This window comes from Chiloscyllium punctatum, chromosome 2, assembly GCF_047496795.1.
Source record: "Chiloscyllium punctatum isolate Juve2018m chromosome 2, sChiPun1.3, whole genome shotgun sequence".
Lineage (NCBI taxonomy): Eukaryota > Metazoa > Chordata > Chondrichthyes > Orectolobiformes > Hemiscylliidae > Chiloscyllium > Chiloscyllium punctatum.
The window spans coordinates 60,659,252-60,680,966 of NC_092740.1; the positions used below are offsets into that span (position 1 = coordinate 60,659,252).

The 21,715-nt window shown below is 41.4% G+C and overlaps 1 protein-coding gene across 5 annotated transcripts in view; it reads right to left on the reverse strand.

The window, feature by feature from the left end:
- The window catches only part of mctp1a (multiple C2 domains, transmembrane 1a), a 631,196-nt gene that overhangs the window by 346,558 nt on the left and 262,923 nt on the right, over window positions 1–21,715 (reverse strand). For all 5 annotated transcript variants that reach the window (XM_072583109.1, XM_072583115.1, XM_072583100.1 and 2 more), the window contains exons 5-6: window positions 5,495–5,574; window positions 2,855–2,966 (exon numbers count right to left, since the gene is read on the reverse strand). In XM_072583109.1, coding sequence (XP_072439210.1) covers window positions 2,855–2,966; window positions 5,495–5,574 — 192 coding nt within the window. The remainder of the gene's footprint in view (window positions 1–2,854; window positions 2,967–5,494; window positions 5,575–21,715) is intronic.

The window sequence follows — 21,715 nt, forward strand, 5'->3', positions numbered from 1 at the left end:
GGTTGTAGGATGGAGTGAGTAAAAGGCATTGAAATGTTTGCCCAGCCATGGTTGTACTTCTGAATACTTTGAAGTGTATGGTAAAATAGGGCAAAGTCGGTATGGTTTCAACAAGGGGTGGTCACGCCTGACAAATCTGCTAGACTTCTTTGAGGAAGTAATGAGCAGGTTAGACCAAGGAAAGCAAATGGATGTTATCTACCTCGACTTCAAGAAGGCCTTTGACAAGGTGCTACACAGGATGCTGCTGAGTAAGATAAGGGTCCATGGAGTTAGAGGAAGGTGCAAGCATAGATAGAAGATTGATTATCTGGCAGAAAGCAGAGAGTGGGGATAAAAGGGCCTTTCTCTGAATGGCAGCCGGTGACGACTGGTGTTCCGCAAGGCTCAATGTTGCGACCACAACTTTTCACTTTATGCATTAAAGATCTAGATGAAGGAACTTCGGGCATTCTGGCTACATTTGCAGACATACAAAGATAGGTGGAGAGGCAGTATTTAGGAGACAGAGAGACTGCAGAATGATTTGGCCAGGTTAGGAGACAGGGTAAATTCGTGGCACATGGAGTGCGACATGAGAAAGTGTGAGGTCATGTACTTTGGTAAGAAGAATAGAAGCATGGACTACTTTCTAAATGGGGAGAAAATTCAAAAGTCTGAAGTGCAAAGTGATTTGGGAGTTCTAGTCCAGGATTCTCTCAAGGTAAACTTGCAGGTTGAGTCAGTAGTTAGGAAGGCAAATGCAACATTGGCATTTATTTTAAGGACTTGAAGATAAAAGCAGGGATGTATTTCTGAGGCTCTATAATGCTCTAGTCAGACCACATTTGGAGGACTGTGTACAATTTTGGGCCCCATAGCTCAGGAAGGATGGACTGGCCCGAAGCGGGTTCAGAGGATGTTCACGAGAATGCTCCCAGGAATGAAAAGCTTAACACTTGAGGAACGTTTTGAGGACTCTGGGTCGAGACTCGATGAAGTTTAGAAGGATGAGAGGAGATGTAATTGAAACTTCCAGAACACTGAATGGCCTGGACAGTGTGAATGTTTGGAAGATGCTTGTATTGGTAGGAGAGACTAGGACCCGAGGGCACAGACTTAGAGTAAAGGGAAGACCTTTTAGAATGGAGATAAGGAGAAATGTCTTCAGCCAGAGAGTGGTGAATCTATGGAATTCATTGCCACAGAAGGCTGTGGAGGCCAGGTCATTCAGTATAGTTAAGATAGAGATAGATAGGTTCTTGATCGTCAAAGGGATCAAGGGTTATGGGAAGAAAGCAGGTGAATGGGGTTGAGAAACTTATCAGCCATTAATAAATGGCGGAGTAGATTCCTGGCTGAATGGCCTAATTTCTGCTCCTATGTCTTATGGTCTTATAATATTGGACAGCAGGGTAGGTTTGACAGGCTGAATGGCCTATTCCAGTTCCTATTTTCCCATGATAGAACCATTTTGTAATTTCAGATTCTATTTGTGAATTTTCAATTTCAACCTAATGTGAACATACAATGTACTATTTTGATAATTAAGATCTGAAGGGATCTTGATTTTGGCTATCTGTTTAAGTTATTCCAGGGAAAAGTCATTCCGTTTCTATTTGACTTTCTTTGTCCTTATGCATTCCTTTACTGCATGCCATTTATTTTCACAAACTAAACGATGGACAACAAAATAGCTTGATAACTATTCACACAATAACATTCAAAAATCTTTCCCTGTAAAGATGTTGTCACATTGCCCTAGGATCATAGCCATTGAAAAAATTGAACTCCAGAAGGTTCTCATATATGTTTAATGGAATTTGCACAAATTTGTGGCGCAGTCACTTCCCAAGTCTTTCTTCAGTTCAAATGGTCTTAAAAATAGTAACACAACAGAGCAAAGCAAATTTCACAAAAAACAAAGACTAACATAGCAAACATGAAATTTATCTTCAGCTAGGACGACCTGAATAACTAGCTTAGATACTGATATTAATTTGACTTGGGTGTCACTCTGTATTTATGGAGTTCAAGAATGCAGTTGTCTACTCTTAAACACTGTCTAAAAATATGTCCCTTTGTGTAAGAAGAAGCAAACAGCAGAAATCTTCCAGTGTCCGAATTATTGGAAATATAACCCAGCATTTGTGTTAGAACTGTACGGAATCTCCAATGCATTGACTCTTTGAAAATTATCCAGGAAGTTTGAACTTCTGACAGGTGAGTCCCTAGCTCCCTGAGATGCTCCATAAATCTCTCCAACTCTTTAGAGTTCAAAGACAGTTGTAATTTTTTTCCCTGGATAGTTATCTAAGAAATACTAGAAATAAAATTCCTAGTATAACTCCAGGATAACCACAAACTGAACTCCTAACTACCTATCATACTGACACCCACTTCACCACCCAATTCCCTAGCCACCTGACTCCCTCATCCTGATCACTCAACTCCAATTCTGAGTCCAACTCTCCTGACAATCTGGAACTGAAAAACTTTCCTAACCCAAACCACCAAGCCAGTTCACCTGCCCTGCCATTGTATGTAGATACCACCCTACTCACCTGCCCCCTTGTAACCCAGCAAAATGCCACTCTATCTTTTCTATCTGCCATCCTATTCAGCTGCCACCCTGCCACTCAACCCATTTACATCACTCAACTACTCACCTTATCCTCCCTACTCAGTTACACACCAATGCATTGAGCCAATGATATTTACACCTTATGTTCCACAGTAGTTTCCTTCGCTGTAATTAAACAACTGGGTCCCTCCATTTTAATGAAAACTTACAGAAAGGCTAATACCTTTTCAACTGGAAGAATGTTATTTGTTAAATGTTTCCATATTTTGAAGAATAAAATTATAAACTTACAGTCTCTCTTGGATCAGTTTCTCTGTAAACCAATGTCACAGTCATCAACAGGTACCCTAGTATTTGAACAGGACAGCTTGGGTCCTTCAGATTTAAAGTGACATCAGTTGGCCTGGGAAAAAACAGAAGTTGGATACATTGTAATTAAGAAGATTAGACAAAGTTCACAAAATCCTACAAAAAGATTGGTATTTGGTTAAACTTTAAATAAAAAATACTTGTTATTGATGATTTCTTGACATCTCTGTATACTTCTGTTTATATTTTCCTAAAGTGGCACAAATATTGTTTCACCACAATTTAAGGAGAAATACCTATGGTCATTTGGTAATACAAAATGTGAGTAATGTTGAGAAAAGTACCTTTTATCCAAGTTTTTCAACTTGTACATATTGGGACATTTTGCAAGAAATACAAATTCAAGGGCAAAACCAATATTTTACTGCATGAGAAGAAATGCTGATAGATTGGTTAGTGGACTCTGATTAGCAGAGCTGTTGCCATGGAGAATGCTGATTAATTAATGTTGATTGACAGTTAAGAAACAGTCTTTTTAAAATTATGAACCAGATAGTCATATATGTAGCTTCAAGTGTGTAAGTACAATACACTGAGAGCCCAAGCGATAGCACTAAATTGGGTGTCAGCATAATTCCTTGCACACTCAGGTAATCCAGCAAATGTGGATCGTAGAATCACATCTAATATCAAGGACAATATTGTAAATTTCAGAAATGCTGACTAATTTGGTATGTTCATATCTTGTTTGGTACAAACAGCTGAAGGGAAATAGTATTGATATGACCTGCCAATCTTTCGGAAACATGCTTACCTACAAGGCATCCCCTGGCTGCAGTGTGTATGATGTACACCTCACTGATGTACTAAGGATAAATTGAAATCATATCTCCTTTTTGCTGAAAAAAGCCACTAAGTAGGACAGAGGAACCATATTGTGAGAATACCATCATCTTCAGGTTTCCCTTCAAATAACATGCCATTCTGACATCCTGGCCTATGTCATTGCTCTATTGTTAAGGACATTGTGAGATTTCCATGAACACCATTGTGAGATCAGCAGCATCATAAAGACTTCAGTAATTAAAGAAGGAAGCCCACTCCCATCATTTTCATTGAGCAACTAAGGATGGGTAATGAACATGGCCTTGTTAGTGATACCAGAGAACACCTAGTGTTTTAAAATTATTAATTTTCACACTTTTTGCATCTGGTACTAATAGGTAGTAAGAATGTTCGATATATTGGCCTGAATACTCTGAAGGATGGTAATCACAGTCGAATTGTCACTCAATCATATTTCTTTCCATTAGCAATGAGCTCCACGTTTCTAGCCAGGAATCCTAATCCTACTCCTTCATAAATGTGGATCAGACATAAAATGAACATGGTTCTCAGGTAGTGCAGATAGTTGGGGAAGTTAAACCACTCCCTCTCTAGCAGCATTCAGTCTGCCTTGTTCTGAGATTTAAGCATCAGTGGCATGGCCAGACAGCTACTGTGTTAAGGTAGGTAAGGTAAGTCTGGGGCTTAGGGTGCCAAGTGGAGATGGTATCAGGTTGCCAAGTGAGTAGAGGTGTACTTAAGTAGGTAAGGTGTCAGGTAAGAAGGATGGAAGGGTGGCAGGTAAATGCTTGGAGTATACCATGGGGTTAGTACTGGTGGAGGTGACGTTGGGACTGGCAATGGCCAAGGCATCTGGTATCAAGGCCAGCAGTGGGTGAGAGTTGTTCAGTTGGATAGCAGTGGTGTAGGATAATGTCAGGGATGGAAGGTGAGGGAATGTGTGTCGGATTTCACGGGTTCATGTTGGTGGGGAAGGAAGTTATTCGTGACAACAGGTGTTCAGGTCAGTGGTAGGAGAATGGAGGAGCTGGCAGACAGGAGGGGTGAGGAGGGGCTAAAAGTTTGGTGTCAGGTGTCTAGTCAGGAAATGGTTTTTAGCGGTTGGAGGGTTATAAGAGGTGGGGGGAGGCATAGTTCGAGCTGCGTGTGGTATGTTGGAAGTTTAATAGTTATAGGAGTTCAACTGGGTTTTATTGTCATTTGTTTCCATTAAGTATTACCTTAATGGAAGCAAAAGTTACTAAATTCTCTGATGATAAGGAGCTATTTTGTAGGGTTTTAGATGTAGGGAGAATTACTAATCAGAAGCTTCAATTTCCTCAGACTTTTCCTGTTCCCACTCCAGGAGTAGTGTGGTGGAGGTAGATTCAATCATGGCTTTCAAAAGCAAATTGGATCATTATCTACAGACGAAACTGTGCTCGATTACGGGGTGAGGCAGGGAAGTGGCACTAGGTGATTTGCTCCTTCGACATTCTTGAGATATTTGAAAGCAGTTCAAAATGCTATGTGCTGTAACCATTCTATGATTCTGAGATTATTCTGATGGAAAGATTGACTGATATCCAAAGGAAAATATAATACTCCAGAAGAGACTGCATGTTATCTAAGCTCTTAAATAAGTTGGCACACCAACATGAATTAATCCTAGCAGAAAATGATCTACATGAATGAACAAATCCATTTTGACCTTCTTCTCCATACAGAGTGCTGATTACATAAATGAACAGGGTACAACTAAATAAAATTATGATGATTGTTTTTAAAATTTGTCACCTGTTTAATTCCAAGTTAGTCAGATCCAGGTAGGCTGAACCCATGAAGTCATCTTGTAATGCAAAGTCATAATCAAACACCTAAAACGAAGAACCCATGGTTAAAATTTGATGCTAACAAATTATAAGAAAAAAAAACATGATGACTTTGTGTTTCCACTCAGTTGTGTTGTTTTTTCAATGCAATTTGCTCAATACTAGTGTAATTAGCACAAGGGATTGCAGATCGTTTGCATTCATTTTAAAAGCCACCAGTAAAACTCAAAATGGTCTTAAGGTAAATTTAATTGTAAGCATTTGCAGCACTTTGGGGAGCCTCCACAAATTAAGATGGATCTGTGGGCCATAATCATACTGTGTGTTTTGAATGACTTCATTTTTTAAAAATTTATTAAGACACAAAGTACTATACACCAATACAACTAGAAAATAGCCCTGTACATTATCTAAAATTCACTTGTACTAATTTTAAATTGGGTTACTAACAGGTTTTGAACTAAAAGCATCCCCTTTTCCTGAAAAGCAGTTTGCAGCTGCATGAATAAACAAGTTACAATCCATCATCTTAAATAGCACAGTGTTGGTTGAGGTCAGATTTTTCATTCAGTGTTATGCAAATAAATTTGGAACGGAAATTTGGAATAATAAATAACACACTTCTGTCCCTATCACAGCTCTGAAACAGCCCCTAGTGCAAACCACAAATGATATCATATGCTATGACACTCAAATAAAAGCAAAATACAGTGGATGCTGGAAATCTGAAACAAACACAGAGAATTCGGATGAAACTCTGCAGATCTGGCAGCACGGATGGAGAGAGAAACAGTTAATGTTTTGAGTCCGGTATTCTTAAGAGCTGGAGTTTATGACAATACTGGCAAGGTCAGAACTCAGATTGAAACCTGGCTTGATAGTTCATAAGTTTTATTTTTACAGAGTTTGGTTACTAGGAGAAAGTAAGAACTGCAGATGCTGGAAATCAGAGTCGTGAGTGTGGCGCTGGAAAAGCACAGCAAGTCAGGCAGCATCCGAGGAGCAGGAGAATCAACGTTTCGGGCATTAGCCCTTCATCAGGAATTATGCCCTTGATGAAGGGCTTATGCCTGAAATGTTGATTCTCCTGCTCCTCGATGGTGCCTGACTTGCTGTGCTTTTCCAGCATCGCACTCTTGATATAGTTTGGTTACTATCATGATCAGCCACTGAGCATACTTGCAAGAGGCTGTTAGTGTTCTTTTAATAAAAGAATACAGGCTTTTTTCACACAACAGAGAAAAGCAAAGCTAAAGATGTCAATTTATAAAGATCTTAATATAAATAGCCAAAAAACCCCAGCTTTTTCCTCAACAATACCATTCTAGTTGTCACACTGAATTATCGATCCAAACTTAAACTGTTTAATTTCTTACTTAACTGACAAGGTTGCAAGATTTCCTTTTGGAAACTTTATATGCGTTCACCAGATGTGATTCTCTGTTTCTTTCTCTTCACAATCCACATGGATATCATTGACTTTTCCAAACTGAATTTCAAGAAAATCTTTGAATGCTTAAATTGTGAAAATGGATTTAAGACTTCTTTCTAGGTCTGAAAACCTGGACTGTCACAAATTACTTTTCCTTCCCTTCTGGTATGGAAGTATTCTCAACTGAAAGTGTGCCCTGGTATATTAAAAGTATAACATTGTAAACATTCCATCAACTTTCCAGGTGGTTTATCTCGACATTTAGCTTAAGTTATGTGTTTTCTTGGAAATTATAGTTGAACTCAGAGTTCAAAAATGACCTCTTATAAAGGTCACATTCACAGTACTTAAATCAAAACCAATTTACTTCTACCTAACAATCCAAATTGCCACATGATAATAACATTTTATAAAGCCTTTTTTATAGATTCCACACTTAAGTCCACAACACCTAATTTTACTTCCCCTCCAACTGCCTCAACTCTTCCAATGCCTCTTTGTCAGCAGATGAGAATACATTTTCTGCATCGATTATCGGGGCAGCATGGTGGCACAGTGGTTAGCACTGCTGCCTCACAGCGCCAGAGACCTGGGTTCAATTCCTGCCTCAGGTGACTGACTGTGTGGAGTTTGCACATTCTCCCCGTGTCTGTGTGGGTTTCCTCTGGGTGCTCTGGTTTCCTCCCATAGTCCAAAAAAAAATGTGCAGGTTAGGTGAATTGGCCATGCTAAATTGCCTGTAGTGTTAGGTGAAGGGGTAAATGTAAGGGAATGGGTCTGGGTGGGTTTCTCATCGAAGGGTCGGTGTGGACTTGTTGGGCCGAAGGGCCTGTTTCCACACTGTAAGTAATCTACTCTATAGCGAAAAGTGCAACCATTGCCTTTGATAATGAACCCATGTCATTGATTTCATTCCCCTAGCATAGCACTGGCTGGGGTTTGCGTACTGCCACTGGCCATATTTTGTATAGAGTGTTTGGTGGTAGTGAGGATGCCCAGCACACGTATTTCGTAGCCAACTTTGAACTATAAGAGACCATAAGAGCATAAGACATAGGAGCAGAAAATAGGCCATTCAGCCCATCAGATCTGCTCCACCATTCAATCATGGCTGATAAGTTTCTCAAGGAGGAGAAAGTGAGGACAGTAGGTGCTGGAGTATCAGAGTTGAGCATGTGGCACTGGAAAGGCACAGCAGGTCAGGCAGCATCCGAGGAGCAGGATAATCGATGTTTCGGGCATAAGCCCTTCTCAGGAATGAGGTTAATCAGCCGCATTCAATTCTCCTGCTCCTCAGATGCTGCCTGACCTGCTGTGTTTTTCCAGCACTACACTCTTGACGCGGATACGTTGCTTAACCCCATTCTCCTGTTTTTTCCCGTAACCCTTGATACTCAAGATCCTATCTAGCTCAGTCTTAAATATCATCAATAACATGGCCTCCACAGCCTTCTGTGGCAGTGAATTCCATATATTCACTGTTGTCTGGCTGAAGAAGTTTCTCCTTATCTCTGTTCTAAAAGATCTTCTCTTTATTCTAAGACTGTGCCCTCTGGTCCCAGTCTCTCCTATCAATGGAAACATCATCCCAATATCTAATTTGTCCAGGCCATTCAGTGTTCTGTATAGTTCAATTAGATCCCACCCCACTTCATCCTTCTAACTTCATCATTGTTTGCTGCTATAACCCTCACTGCTGGTTGTGTCATCTTGAGAATCAACAATTCCAGCATTTTCCTGGTTACCCTTCTAACATCCACAAACGTCAGATTATTCAAAACTACCACACATGTTACAAGTTCAGTAGCAAGTCCCATTCACTCATCACTCCACTGGTCTCTGACTTTTACTGGCTTCCAGTCCAGTCCATTTACACCTTGATTTATATTATTTCACCATGTGTCTAATCCCTTCATCAGCTTGCCCTTTCCTATCTCTCCAGCCCTATAACTCTTTGGGAACGTTGTATTCCTCTGCCCAGTGGCCTCTTGATCATCCCCCAACTTCACTGCTTTATCACTGACAATCAGGACTTTGAGCTCTGAAATTCTCTCCCTGGTTTCCTCCACTGAGTTGTTGTTTCCCTGCACTATTCTGTTTTCAATGTGAGTCCTGACTTAGTCTGTCCACAGTCTCCTGTTGGTGTCCCCTCCCCATCTAGTCTCTTTGACCTAAGGAATGACAATGACATGTCTCACAAGTTCCCTCTGCCGTGAAGGGGCAGGGAAGAAGGGGGTTAAGGCAGTGATGGCAGTTACTGATAGGGAACTCTTTACACACAATGTATAATTCCTATCTGTAATTAAAACTGAAATTCAAGTCTGCCAAACAGAGTTGGTCCAGAGGTTCTCAATAACATAGAAAGCCACCAGAGAAAGCTGACAGATTACTCACCAGGCACAGTGGAGGGCATAACTGATTTGGAATTCTCAATGAGTTCCTGTTGCCTAACAGTCAAAGATTTAAATCAAAATCAATTCTATGCTTTATGACATCTTAAGCAAAGCTTGAACTACTGTGTGACTGGCCAATGCTCTGTCCATCATTGTCGGCAGCCAATGTGACCAACCAAGTGTTGCTTGCCAAATGATTGTGTCTGTGTCTTGACATGACTGTGTACTTATAATATAAATGATAATACTGTAAACAACGTGAATTTATCTTTAAAATATATACATACAAAACCTTACAAGGCATCCACCAGATGTCAAATGAATGCTTTTATTAAATGACTAAAAGCAGACTAAATTCAAAATAGCAGACTGCCCGATGTGTAACCTCATCTAGAAATACAAAATGAGATACTTAGAATTTAAAAGTATATCACAGGGAAATCCTGCGTAAATAACTCCATTTTGAATAAACAATGATTCAAAGTTAATATAGTAGCCATTTGCTTTGACTGTGATAAGACAAGCTATGAGACACCATTTTGACAGAATTCCATGAATGACACCATTCAAGAGGGGAGGTTCTCAACGGGGAGTTAGAAAAAGGCAAACTAGTTCAGACTGCTGTAATGAACCAGGCAAAAGTGAGGACTGCAGATACTGGAAACTAGAGTTTAGATCAGAGTGGTGCTGGAAAAACATAGCAGGTCAGGCAGCATCCCAGGAGCAGGAAAATCGATGTTTTGGGCAAAAGCCCTTCACCAGTAATGAACCAGGCTACCAATGGTCACAAACTACAGTGCCTTAAAAGAGAAAGCAAAAGGAACCTTCATGTCATCCCCGAGCATATTCTGCTCAGTCTTGTCAGTGAAAGAAAAGCTGCTACTATTCAACTGCAATCGTTGTCACTTCTGCTGAATGTTGAGTTCAAGAATTCATTACCTTCAACTCAGAATGAGAAAACTTCAAGCCAGCCTAGAGTGTAATGATAACACAACACCTGACTTGCATCTTTATAACAGTGCTTTTCTATAATTATTTTGAAAATTTGGCTACATTTTAACGAATAACGTTACCAGCTTGCCTGAGTAGCTTTCAGTAATAATTGTGTGATAATCTAACCATTGATCTTGTATAAGACTAACATCTTACTTATGGTTATTTTTGAAATGGAAGACTCAAAAGAACTAACAAGTGACTAATGAACGATACAGACTGGCAGTTCCAAGACCACTCCTCCGACATGCTTACACATTATTGTGCATTATTTGAAAATTTGGTTAGCAACTCATAAAGCAGACTTAGAGTCATAGAGTCACAGAGATGTACAGCATGGAAACAGACCCTTCGGTCCAACCCATCCACGTTGGCCAGATATCCCAACCCAATCTAGTACCATCTGCCAGCACCCGGCCCATATCCCTCCAAACCCTTCCTATTCATATACCCATCCAAATGTCTCTTAAATGTTGCAATTGTACCAGCCTCCACCACTTCCTCTGGCAGCTCATTCCATACACGTACCACCCTCTGTGTGAAAACGTTGCCCTGTAGATCTCTTTTATATCTTTCCCCTCTCACCCTAAACCTTTGCCCCCGAGTTCTGGACTCCCTGACCCCAAGAAATAGACTTTGCTTATTTACCCTATCCATGCCTCTCATAATTTTGTAGACCTCTATAAAGTCACCCCTCAGCCTCCGACGCTCCAGGGAAAACAGCCCCAGCCTGTTCAGCCTCTCCCTGTAGCTCAGATCCTCCAACCCTGGCAACATCCTTGTAAATCTTATCTGAACCCTTTCAAGTTTCACAACATCTTTCTGATAGGAAGGAGACCAGAATTGCATGCAATATTCCAATAGTGGCCTTACCAATGTCCTGTACAGCTGCAACATGACCTCCCAACTCCTGTACTCAATACTCTGACCAATAAAGGGAAGCATACCAAACGCTTTCTTCACTATCCTATCTACCTGCGATTCCATTTTCAAGGACCTATGAACCTGCACTCCAAGGTCTCTTTGTTCGGCAACACTCCCTAGGACCTTCCCATTAAGTGTATAAGTCCTGCTAAGGTTTACTTTTCAAAAATGTAGCACCTCACATTTATCTGAATTAAACTCCATCTGCCACTTCTCAGCCCATTGGCCTATCTGGTCAAGATCCTGTTGTAATCTGAGGTAACCCTCTTTGCTGTTCATTACTCCTCCAATTTTTGTGTCATCTGCAAACTTACTAACTGTACCTCTTATGCTCGCATCCAAATCATTTATGTAAATGACAAAAAGTCGAGGACCCAACACCGATCCTTGTGGCACTCCACTGGTCACAGGCCTCCAGTCTGAAAAACAACCCTCCACCACCACCCTCTGTTTTCTACCTTTGAGCCAGTTCTGTATCCAAATGGCTAGTTCTCCCTGTATTCCGTGAGATCTAACCTTGCTAATCAGTCTCCCATGGGGAACCTTGTCGAACGCCTTACTGAAGTCCATATAGATCACATCAACCGCTCTACCCTCATCAATCCTCTTTGTTACTTACTGAAAAAACTCAATCAAGTTTGTAAGACATGATTTCCCACGCACAAAACCATGTTGACTATCCCTAATCAGTCCTTGCCTTTCCAAATACATGTACATCCTGTCCCTCAGGATTCCCTCCAACAACTTGCCCACCACCGACGTCAGGCTCACTGGTCTATAGTTCCCTGGCTTGTCCTTACCACCCTTCTTAAACAGTGGCACCACGTTAGCCAACCTCCAGTCTTCCAGCACCTCACCTGTGACTATCGATGATATAACTATCTCAGCAAGAGGCCCAACAATCACTTCTCTAGCTTCCCACAGAGTTTTCGGGTACACCTGATCAGGTCCTGGGGATTTGTCCACCTTAACCCATTTCAATACATCCATTCCTCCTCTGAAATCTGAACATTTTTCAAGAGGTCACCATCTATTTCCCTACAGTCTATATCTTCCATATCCTTTTCTACAGTTCATCCTGATGCAAAATACTCATTTAGTATCTCCCCCATTTTCTCCAGCTTCACACAAAGGCCGCCTTGCTGATCTTTGAGGGACCCTATTCTGTCCCTAGTTACCCTTTTGTCCTTAACGTATTTGTAAAAACCCTTTGGATTCTCCTTAACTCTATTTGCCAAAGCTATCTCAGGTCCCATTTTTGCCCTCCTAATTTCCCTCTTAAGTATACTCCTACTTCCTTTATACTCTAAGGATTCACACAATCTATCCTGTCGATACCTTACATATGCTTCCTTCGTTTTTTTAACCAAACCCTCAATTTCTTTAGTTATCCAACATTCCCTATACCTACCAGCCTTCCCTTTCACTCTAACAGGAATATACATTCTCTGGATTCTTATTATCTCATTTCTGAAGGCTTCCCATTTTCTAGCCGTCCCTTTACCTGAGAACATCTGCCCCCAATCAGCTTTCGAAAGTTCTTGCCTAATACCATCAGAATTGGCCTTTCTCCAATTTAGAACTTCAACTTTTAGATCTGGTCCATCCTGTTCCATCATTATTTTAAATCTAATAGAATTATGGTCACTGGCCCCAAAGTGCTCCCCCACTGACACGTCAGTCACCTGCCCTGCCTTATTTCCCAAGAGTAGGTCAAGTTTTGCACCTTCTCTCGTAGGTACATCCACATACTGAATCAGAAAATTGTCTTGTACGCACTTAACAAATTCCTCTCCATCTGAACCCTTAACACTATGGCAGTTCCAGTCTATGTTTGGAAAGTTAAAACCCCCTCCCATAACTACCCTATTATTCTTACAGATAGTTGAGATCTCCTTACAAGTTTGTTTCTCAATTTCCCTCTGTCGATTAGGGGGTCTATAATATAATCCCAATAAGGTGATCATCCCTTTCTTATTTCTCAGTTCCACCCAAATAACTTCCCTGGATGTATTTCCGGGAATATCCTCCCTCAGCACAGCTGTAATACTCTCCCTTATCAAAAATGCCACTTCCCCTCCTCTCTTGCCTCCCTTTCTGTCCTTCCTGTAGCATTTGTATCATGGAACATTAAGCTGCCAGTCCTGCCCATCCCTGAGCCATGTTTCTGTAATTGCTATGATATCCCGGTCCCATGTTCCTAACCATGCCCTGAGTTCATCTGCCTTCCCTGTTAAGCCACTTGCATTGAAATAAATGCAGTTTAATTTATTAGTCCTACCTTGTCCCTGCCTGCTCTGACTGTTTGACTCGCTTCTGTTCTCAACTGTACCAGTCTCAGATTGATCTCTTTCCTCACTATCTCCCTGGGTCCCACACTCCCACCTTACTAGTTTAAATCCTCCCGAGCAGCTCTAGCAAATTTCCCTGCCAGTATATTAGTCCCCTTCCAATTTAGGTGCAATCCGTCCTCCTTTTACAGGTCACTTATACCTCATAAAAGATCCCAATGATCCAAAAATGTGAATCCTTCTCCCATACACCAGCTCCTCAGCCATGCATTCATCTGCTCTATCCTCCTATTCCTGCCCTCACTAGCACATAGCACTGGGAGTAATCCAGATATTACTACAATCGAGGACCTCCTTTTTAAATTTCTGCCTAACTCTCTGTAATCTCCCTTCAGAATCTCAACCTTTTCCCTTCTTATGTCCTTGGTTTCAATGTGGACAATGACCTCCTGCTGGCCCCTCTCCCCCATGAGAACATTCTGCACCGTCTTTGAAATATCCTTGATCCTGGCACCAGGGAAGCAACACACCATTCTGCTTTTTCACTGTTGGCCACAGAAATGTCTGTCTGTACCTCTGATTAGAGAATCCCCTAACATAATTGATCTCTTGGAAGATAACGTACCCCTTGTTGCATTCGAGCCAGTCTCAATACCAGAAACTTGGCTGTTTGTGACACGTTCCTCTAAGAATTCATCACCCCCTACATTTTCCAAAACAGGGGGTTTAAAATGGGTATATCCACAAAAAACTCCTGCACTAGGTGCCTACCTCTCTTACCTTTCCTGGAGTTAACTCATCTATGTGACTGTATCTGAGATTGTCCCCTCTTCCTATAACTGCCTTGAGGTATTTTTGAGGTATCGGATATAGCAACCAAGGGAGAATATTCATCTTAATCCAGGCTATATGGCCAAGCCATGATATGGGCAGTCCCTCCTGTTGCTGCAAGCCCTGCTTTATCCTCTCAAACAGCTGTACAAAGTTAGCTCCAAACAGCTGCCAGATGCGAGGAGTAATAAAAATTCCTAAATAGAGAAAAGTTTTCTGTGACCATTAAAAGGGAAATTCCATCCTGCCCTCCATCTTCGGTACCTCCGCCAACTGTCCCATGGGGATTACTTCCGATTTTGTGAAATTTATCCTATATCCCGAAAAGCTACCGAGTAATTTAAGTTTTTGTATTAACCGCGTTATGGACTTTGCTGGGTTAGTTAGAAACAGAAGGACATGATCTGCATTGAAAGTGATTTTGTGTTCCCCATTTCCCACCTTTGGTGCCCTTATTTCAGTGTCTTTTCGAATAGCCTCCGCCAGTGGTTCAAGTACCAAGGTGAACAGTAGCAGCGATATGGGATATCCCTGTCCATATCAAAATTACTCAACCCCATTTGTAATAACAGCCATCTTAGGGCCTTTATATAACACTGCCACCCATCTAGCACAGGCCTCTCCTAGACCAAAACAATGTAGAACAGCAAAGAGATACGACCATTCCACCCAATCAAAAGCCTTTCCTGCATCTAGGGAGACCACCAAACCTGGAATAGCCTTTGTTGACATAGTTGCACCATATTCAATACCCGGCTGATATTATTAGAGGAGCTGTGGCCCTTGATAAAACCCATCTGGTCCTCTTTTATACTAACAGGCAACACCTTCTCCAGTCTCAAAGCCAACACCTTTGATAAAATTTTATTTCATCAAAGGCCTTTCCTTTATTGCAGCCCCGGAGAAGTCATGAAAAAAAATTATTATTTTTGAGCCTTTATAAGGCAAAGCCTGCGGATCCTGTCCCAGTCTTCTGGCTTGTTTCAAGTATTAAATGCTTTTCCTTGTACTGCTGGGGTCACACTAGGACCGGGCAGGGGCACCTGAGCTGGCCTGGACCTGTGCCCGCTCCACACCTACACAGCCTGACTCAATCCCCAGGCCTAGCAGCACCAGAAGCCATCCCTTAAGGAATTCAGTAAGATTTTCTCCTTCCTTCCTGTTCAGATAAGCCCAAAATTCGTAAGGATTTTCTCCGACCTCGGTTTTCAAGGTCGTCTACCTGTTCCTGCAGCACCTCCTAGAGTTCAAACCTGCCCCTCGGAGCTCTCCGTTGCGGCCTCAGAGCCTGTGGTCCTTTGTTCCACAGCTTCAAAGCGCTGATCCAAGGTCCAGATTTCCTGCTCATGCTTTGCCAGCATGGCAGTAATTGGTTCTAGCACTCCCTCGATCTTTACACAGAGTATTGTAAACTCTGAGTGGATGCTGTGGCTCCATTGGACTCAAGGACATCACCACAGGAGTTGAGGTAATGGCTCCATGTGTGCCCTACATAGTAGGGGAGTGCCCTGCTTACTGCACTCCCCTCAATCCTTTTCCCTTGGATGCCTTCATATCAGCACCAGACCTTCTAACTTTTAATTTAAAGGGGCTCTAGGTACTCTACCAGCTTCAAGCTACCGACTTTCTCCAGGAGTGACTAGTGGCCCAGGTGGGGGGTCTAACACAGCAGACTGTTCAGACTGCTGCCATCTTGAATCTCACAACCTTCCTATGTGCCAGGTATGACTCCAACCAATGGAGAGTTTGCCCCCAATGCCCATTGATTCTGGTTTTGCTCGAGCTCTTTGATGTCACACTCAGTGGAATGTAGCCTTGATACTGTCTGCAGCAAGTGGTAAAGGGATCAATAAGGGAAAAGAATCATCTACTTTTCCTTGTCTACACCAATCCACCTGTTGCAGTTTTGTTGGTCTATGATTTGTCACCTCATGGTCCCACCTTCATATTGAGAATATATTCCATTGTTCAGAGGAAAGGTCACTTGACCTGAGACATTAACTTCGATTTTTCTCCTCAGATGCTACCAGGCCTGCTCGGTCTTTCCAGCAATTTCTGTCTTTGTTTCTGATTTATAGCATCTGCAGTTCTTTCAGGGAGTACATTCCACTGTGCTGTGTGGAACTATTCCCGTGCTAAATGGTACAGACTCAAACAGATCTAGCAACTTGAAACTGGACATCTAAGAAGTGTTCTGGGCCATCAACAGCAGCAGCGTTAAATTCAACCAGAATCTGTAACTTCATGGTCCATCATATCCCCTACTCTATCATTATCCTCAAGCCAGTAGATCAACTTGAGTTCAATGAAGAATGCAGCAAGGCATGCTGGCAGTAGTACCAGCGTACCTAAGAATTACGTGTCAGCTTGTTGAAGGTGCCACGCAGTCTACGTTCCAGCAAAAAAAGTAGAAGCAGCATGCAACAGACAGGCTACGCAATTGCCCAAGAACAAACTCACAAACAACAGGTCAGATCTAAGCTCTGCAGTCCTGCCACATCCAGTTGGGAATGGTGGTGAACAATGAAACAATTAAAAGGAGTTAGAAGCTCCACAAATATTCCCATCCTCAATGATGCAGGAGCCCTCCCCCTCAGTGCAAAAAATAAGACGAGATGATTTGCATCCACCTTCATCTAGAAGTACCAAGTGGTTCTCAGCCTTATCGTGGGGGTCCTGAGAAACACATTTGCCAGTTTTTAACCAAATCAATTCACTCCACACATCAAGAAATGGCTGAAAGCACTGGAACGGCAAATGGGGTCTCGACAACATATTGGCAATAGTTCAGAGCCCCTAGCCAAGCAGTTCCAGTACATTGAGAATACTGACATCTACGCAGCAGTGTGGAAAGTTTCCAAGGCCTGTCCTGTACGCAAAAACCAGAACAAATCCGACCAGGCCAGTAATTACTCTTGATCATGAGTAAATTAACAGAAGGTGTCATCAACAATATTAATAAGCAGCACTTACTTCGCAATAGCCTGGTCACTGATGTTCAGTTTGAGTTCTGCCCAGGCCATTCATTTTCTGAACACATTACAGCCTTGGTCCAAATTTGGCCAAATGAGTTGAACTCCAAAGGTGATGTAAGTATGACTACCTTGATATCAAGACTGTACTCAACTGAGTGTGGCATCAAGGAGCCCTAGCAAATGGAAATAAGTGGAAAGACTCACCACTTATTGGTTTCAGACCTAGCACAAAGGAAGATGATGGTGGTTTTTGAAAATCAATCATCCCAGTCTACGGAGATCCTCAGGACATTTTCCTAGGGCCAATCATCTTCAGCTATCTCATCAATGACTTCTTTCCATCAAAAGATCAGAAGTGGGAATGTTTGTTGATGATCATATAATCAGCAACATTTATGACTCTTCTGATGTTGAAGCAGTTAGTGTCCATATACAGCAAGACCCAAACAATTACATGGGATTGGTGTTGTTTCATGGTTGTTGGTCGGCATAGACAATGGTGGGCTGAAGAGCCTATTTCTATGCTGCATATCACTATAACATCCTGGCTTGTCCTGAAATGTGGCAAGTAACATTTGAACCACACAAGTGCCAGGCAACAACCACCTTGAACAATGAAGAATCTAACCATTGCTCCTTAACAGTTAATATACCATTACAACAGCTCAAACCCCCGCTATCAACATCCTGGGTGTTATCATTAACTAGAAACTTGGCTGAACTGAACCAGCCACATGGTTCTGACCGTAGCTGATGCTATTACTGCTGTTATCCCAAACTGAAACCTGACTTGATAAAAACATGATCTATTTGTTTTGGTTTTAACAAAGGGGTTTCCCACTGCAACAAGCTGAATGCAATGCTGCAGATTTTGCTTTAGCATTATACTGAAGTCTATCAAGAAAAGAAATTAAGAAAAAATAGAATAAACTGAACCATATAACTCTGATACAAATTCAAAGATTTTTAAACACACAGCAGAAGTGTAATCCCATTAACAAATACAGACAATGCTGGAGAAACGCAGCAGGTCTGGCAGAATCTGAGAAGAGAGAAACAGGTTAAAGGTTTGAATCCTGTATGACTCTTCTTCAGACCCAGTAAGAAACGCTATAGTATATAAAAAAAAACATTTTTTAAAGTAATAGTTTGTTTATAGCTATTTATGCTTTGAACTCAGTTCAATTTTTACTCACTCTCTATCCCCTAAGCATTTCCTTATCCTATGAAATCTTGACTTCACCCTGGACCAACCCAAAGATATGCTGCAGGCCTCCGGTCACCATTTCAGTTCTCCAAAAGATTTATCAGGAACCCAATGAAATTTTTCACCTTCAACACAACTCTTTGATTCTACAATTCATATGAACAATTGACATAACTAATAGTTTTACAACACTTCCTCCAGGCTCCCTGGCCCAATTATAATTTAGGGGATGGATCACTCCTTTTCAATTCTAACCTCATAGAATAACTGTAGATGAACTTTCACTGGTAATCAACTTAATTCATTTACTTTGGTATTGATTAGTAGTTTCTCAATCACATGTTCCCATCCCACTTATCTATAAACAGAACTTTAATTCCAAAAAGCAGTTTTATTCTGAATTATAGAACATAGAACATAGAACATAGAAGAATACAGCGCAGTACAGGCCCTTCGGTCCTCGATGTTGCGCCGATCCAAGCCCACCTAACCTACACTAACCCACTATCCTCCATATACCTATCCAATGCCCGCTTAAATACCCATAAAGAGGGAGAGTCCACTACTGCTACTGGCAGGGCATTCCATGAACTTACGACTCGCTGAGTGAAGAACCTACCCCTAACATCAGTCCTATATCTACCCCCCCTTAATTTAAAGCTATGCCCCCTTGTAATAGCTGACTCCATACATGGAAAAAGGTTCTCACTGTCAACCCTATCTAACCCCCTAATCATCTTGTACACCTCTATCAAATCACCCCTAAACCTTCTTTTCTCCAAAGAAAACAACCCCAAGTGCCTCAGCCTTTCCTCATAGGATCTTCCTACCATACCAGGCAACATCCTGGTAAACTTCCTCTGCACCCGTTCCAGTGCCTCCACATCCTTCCTATAGTATGGCGACCAAAACTGCACACAATATTCCAGATGCGGCCACACCAGAGTCTTATACAACTGCAGCATGACCTCAGGACTCCGGAACTCAATTCCTCTACCAATAAAAGCCAGTACGCCATATGCCTTCTTCACTGCACTATTTACCTGGGTGGCAACTTTCAGAGATCTGTGTACATGGACACCAAGATCCCTCTGCTCTTCCACACTACCAAGTAGTCTACCATTAGCCCAGTAATCCATCTTTTTATTACTCTTACCAAAGTGAATCACTTCACACTTAGCTACATTGAACTCCATTTGCCACCTTTCTGCCCAGCTCTGCAGCTTCTCTATATCCCGCTGTAACCTGCCATATCCTTCCTCACTGTCTACAACTCCTCCGACTTTCGTATCATCCGCAAACTTGCTCACCCAACCTTCTAACCCTTCCTCCAGGTCATTTATAAAAATGACAAACAGCAATGGTCCCAAAACAGATCCTTGCGGAACACCGCTAGTGACGGCACTCCAAGATGAACCTTTGCCATCAACTACTACCCTCTGTCTTCTTCCAGAGAGCCAATTCCTAATCCAAACCTCCAACTCACCCTCAATGCCATATCTCTGTATTTTCTGCAGTAGCCTACCATGGGGGACCTTATCAAACGCCTTACTAAAATCCATATATACCACATCTACCGCTTTCCCCTCATCTACCTCCTTAGTCACCTTCTCAAAGAATTCAATAAGGTTTGTGAGGCACGACCTGCCCTTCACAAAACCATGCTGACTATCCTTGATCACATCATTCTTATCCAGATGTGCATAAATCCTATCCCTTACAATTCTCTCTAAGACTTTGCCCACAACAGAAGTGAGACTCACTGGCCTATAGTTACTAGGATTATCCCTACTCCCCTTCTTGAACAAGGGAACCACGTTTGCTAGCCTCCAGTCCTCTGGCACTACTCCTGTCGACAAAGAGGACACAAAAATCAAGGCCAATGGCTCTGCAATCTCCTCCCTTGCTTCCCAGATTATAATCCATAAATAAATGTTTTGCAAAACTAGTTTAATTATATCTTATTTTTCCCTCTTAATCAATCTTTGGTGACTTGGTAAAGGCTGGGGAAACTGCCAACATAAGTGATTTTCATGAACTTGCTCAAAAAAATTTAAAAATATTAAAAATAATCTCAGCCTGTAATTACTGACTGTCCCTCCACTTCATCATTTTACATAAACAGTTAAAACCATAAGAGTAAATATATGAACATGTGGAAAAAAACTCTGAAAAATTTGGTTATGTTACTACAGTCATTTGGTGAAAACGTGTGTTTTTTCAATGCAGATTGGCTTAAACAAGATTGAAGAATTTAGACTGTTATTTGTAGAATGCAAACTTCCTTACCTGTATTGGCTGTAACACAGTTCCAATCCCATTAGTTTGACTGATCAGATTAGATTAGATTTGATTCCTCTACAGTGTGTTAACAGGCCCTTTGGCCCAACAAGTCCACACCGAACCTTTGAAGAGTAACCCATCCAGACCCATTTCCCTCTGACTAATGTACCTAACTGGCTTTGCTATTGCATGATTTTCCTATAATGCATGATTGCACCAGAATGGAACTATCGCATTACAGTAAAACCTTGATTATCCAAACATCAATTATCTGGATTTTGGATTATCCGAATAAAATCTCAAGGTCCCGTAAAAACGGCATTAGGCATCTCAACATTCAGTTATCAGTTAAACGTTATTATAGTGTGCATTGCCGGATAACCGAGAAATGCTTGGATAACCGACATTCCTAAATTACCACTTGTTTCCAGTTATCCCGCCTCGTTCGGATAATGGAGGTTCTATTGTATCTCAGAACTGACTTTAATAAATTCTCCTGATGTAATAATTATACTGGTCAGCAGGTGGAGTGCATAATCTCAATCATATAACACGATCCTGTTAATGCAGTTCTTATGCTCACTTCTAATGTTTTTCATCACCTGACAGAAGTGAAATTTTTAGGTTCATCAACATTTTCACTTGTTTTCAGATTTGAAGAATTTGTTAACATTTTTTAAAAATGTCATTTTGTTCAAAAAAGGTAAAAATTCTGGATACTTAAAAAAGAGAATTTTGTTTACTTGGTACATTATTACAGTATCAAGATGCTCCAAAACATTATACAAGTCATTTGGAGAGCAACCTTTGTTGATACATTCCTGATGAAGGGCTTATGCCCGAAATGGCAATTCTCT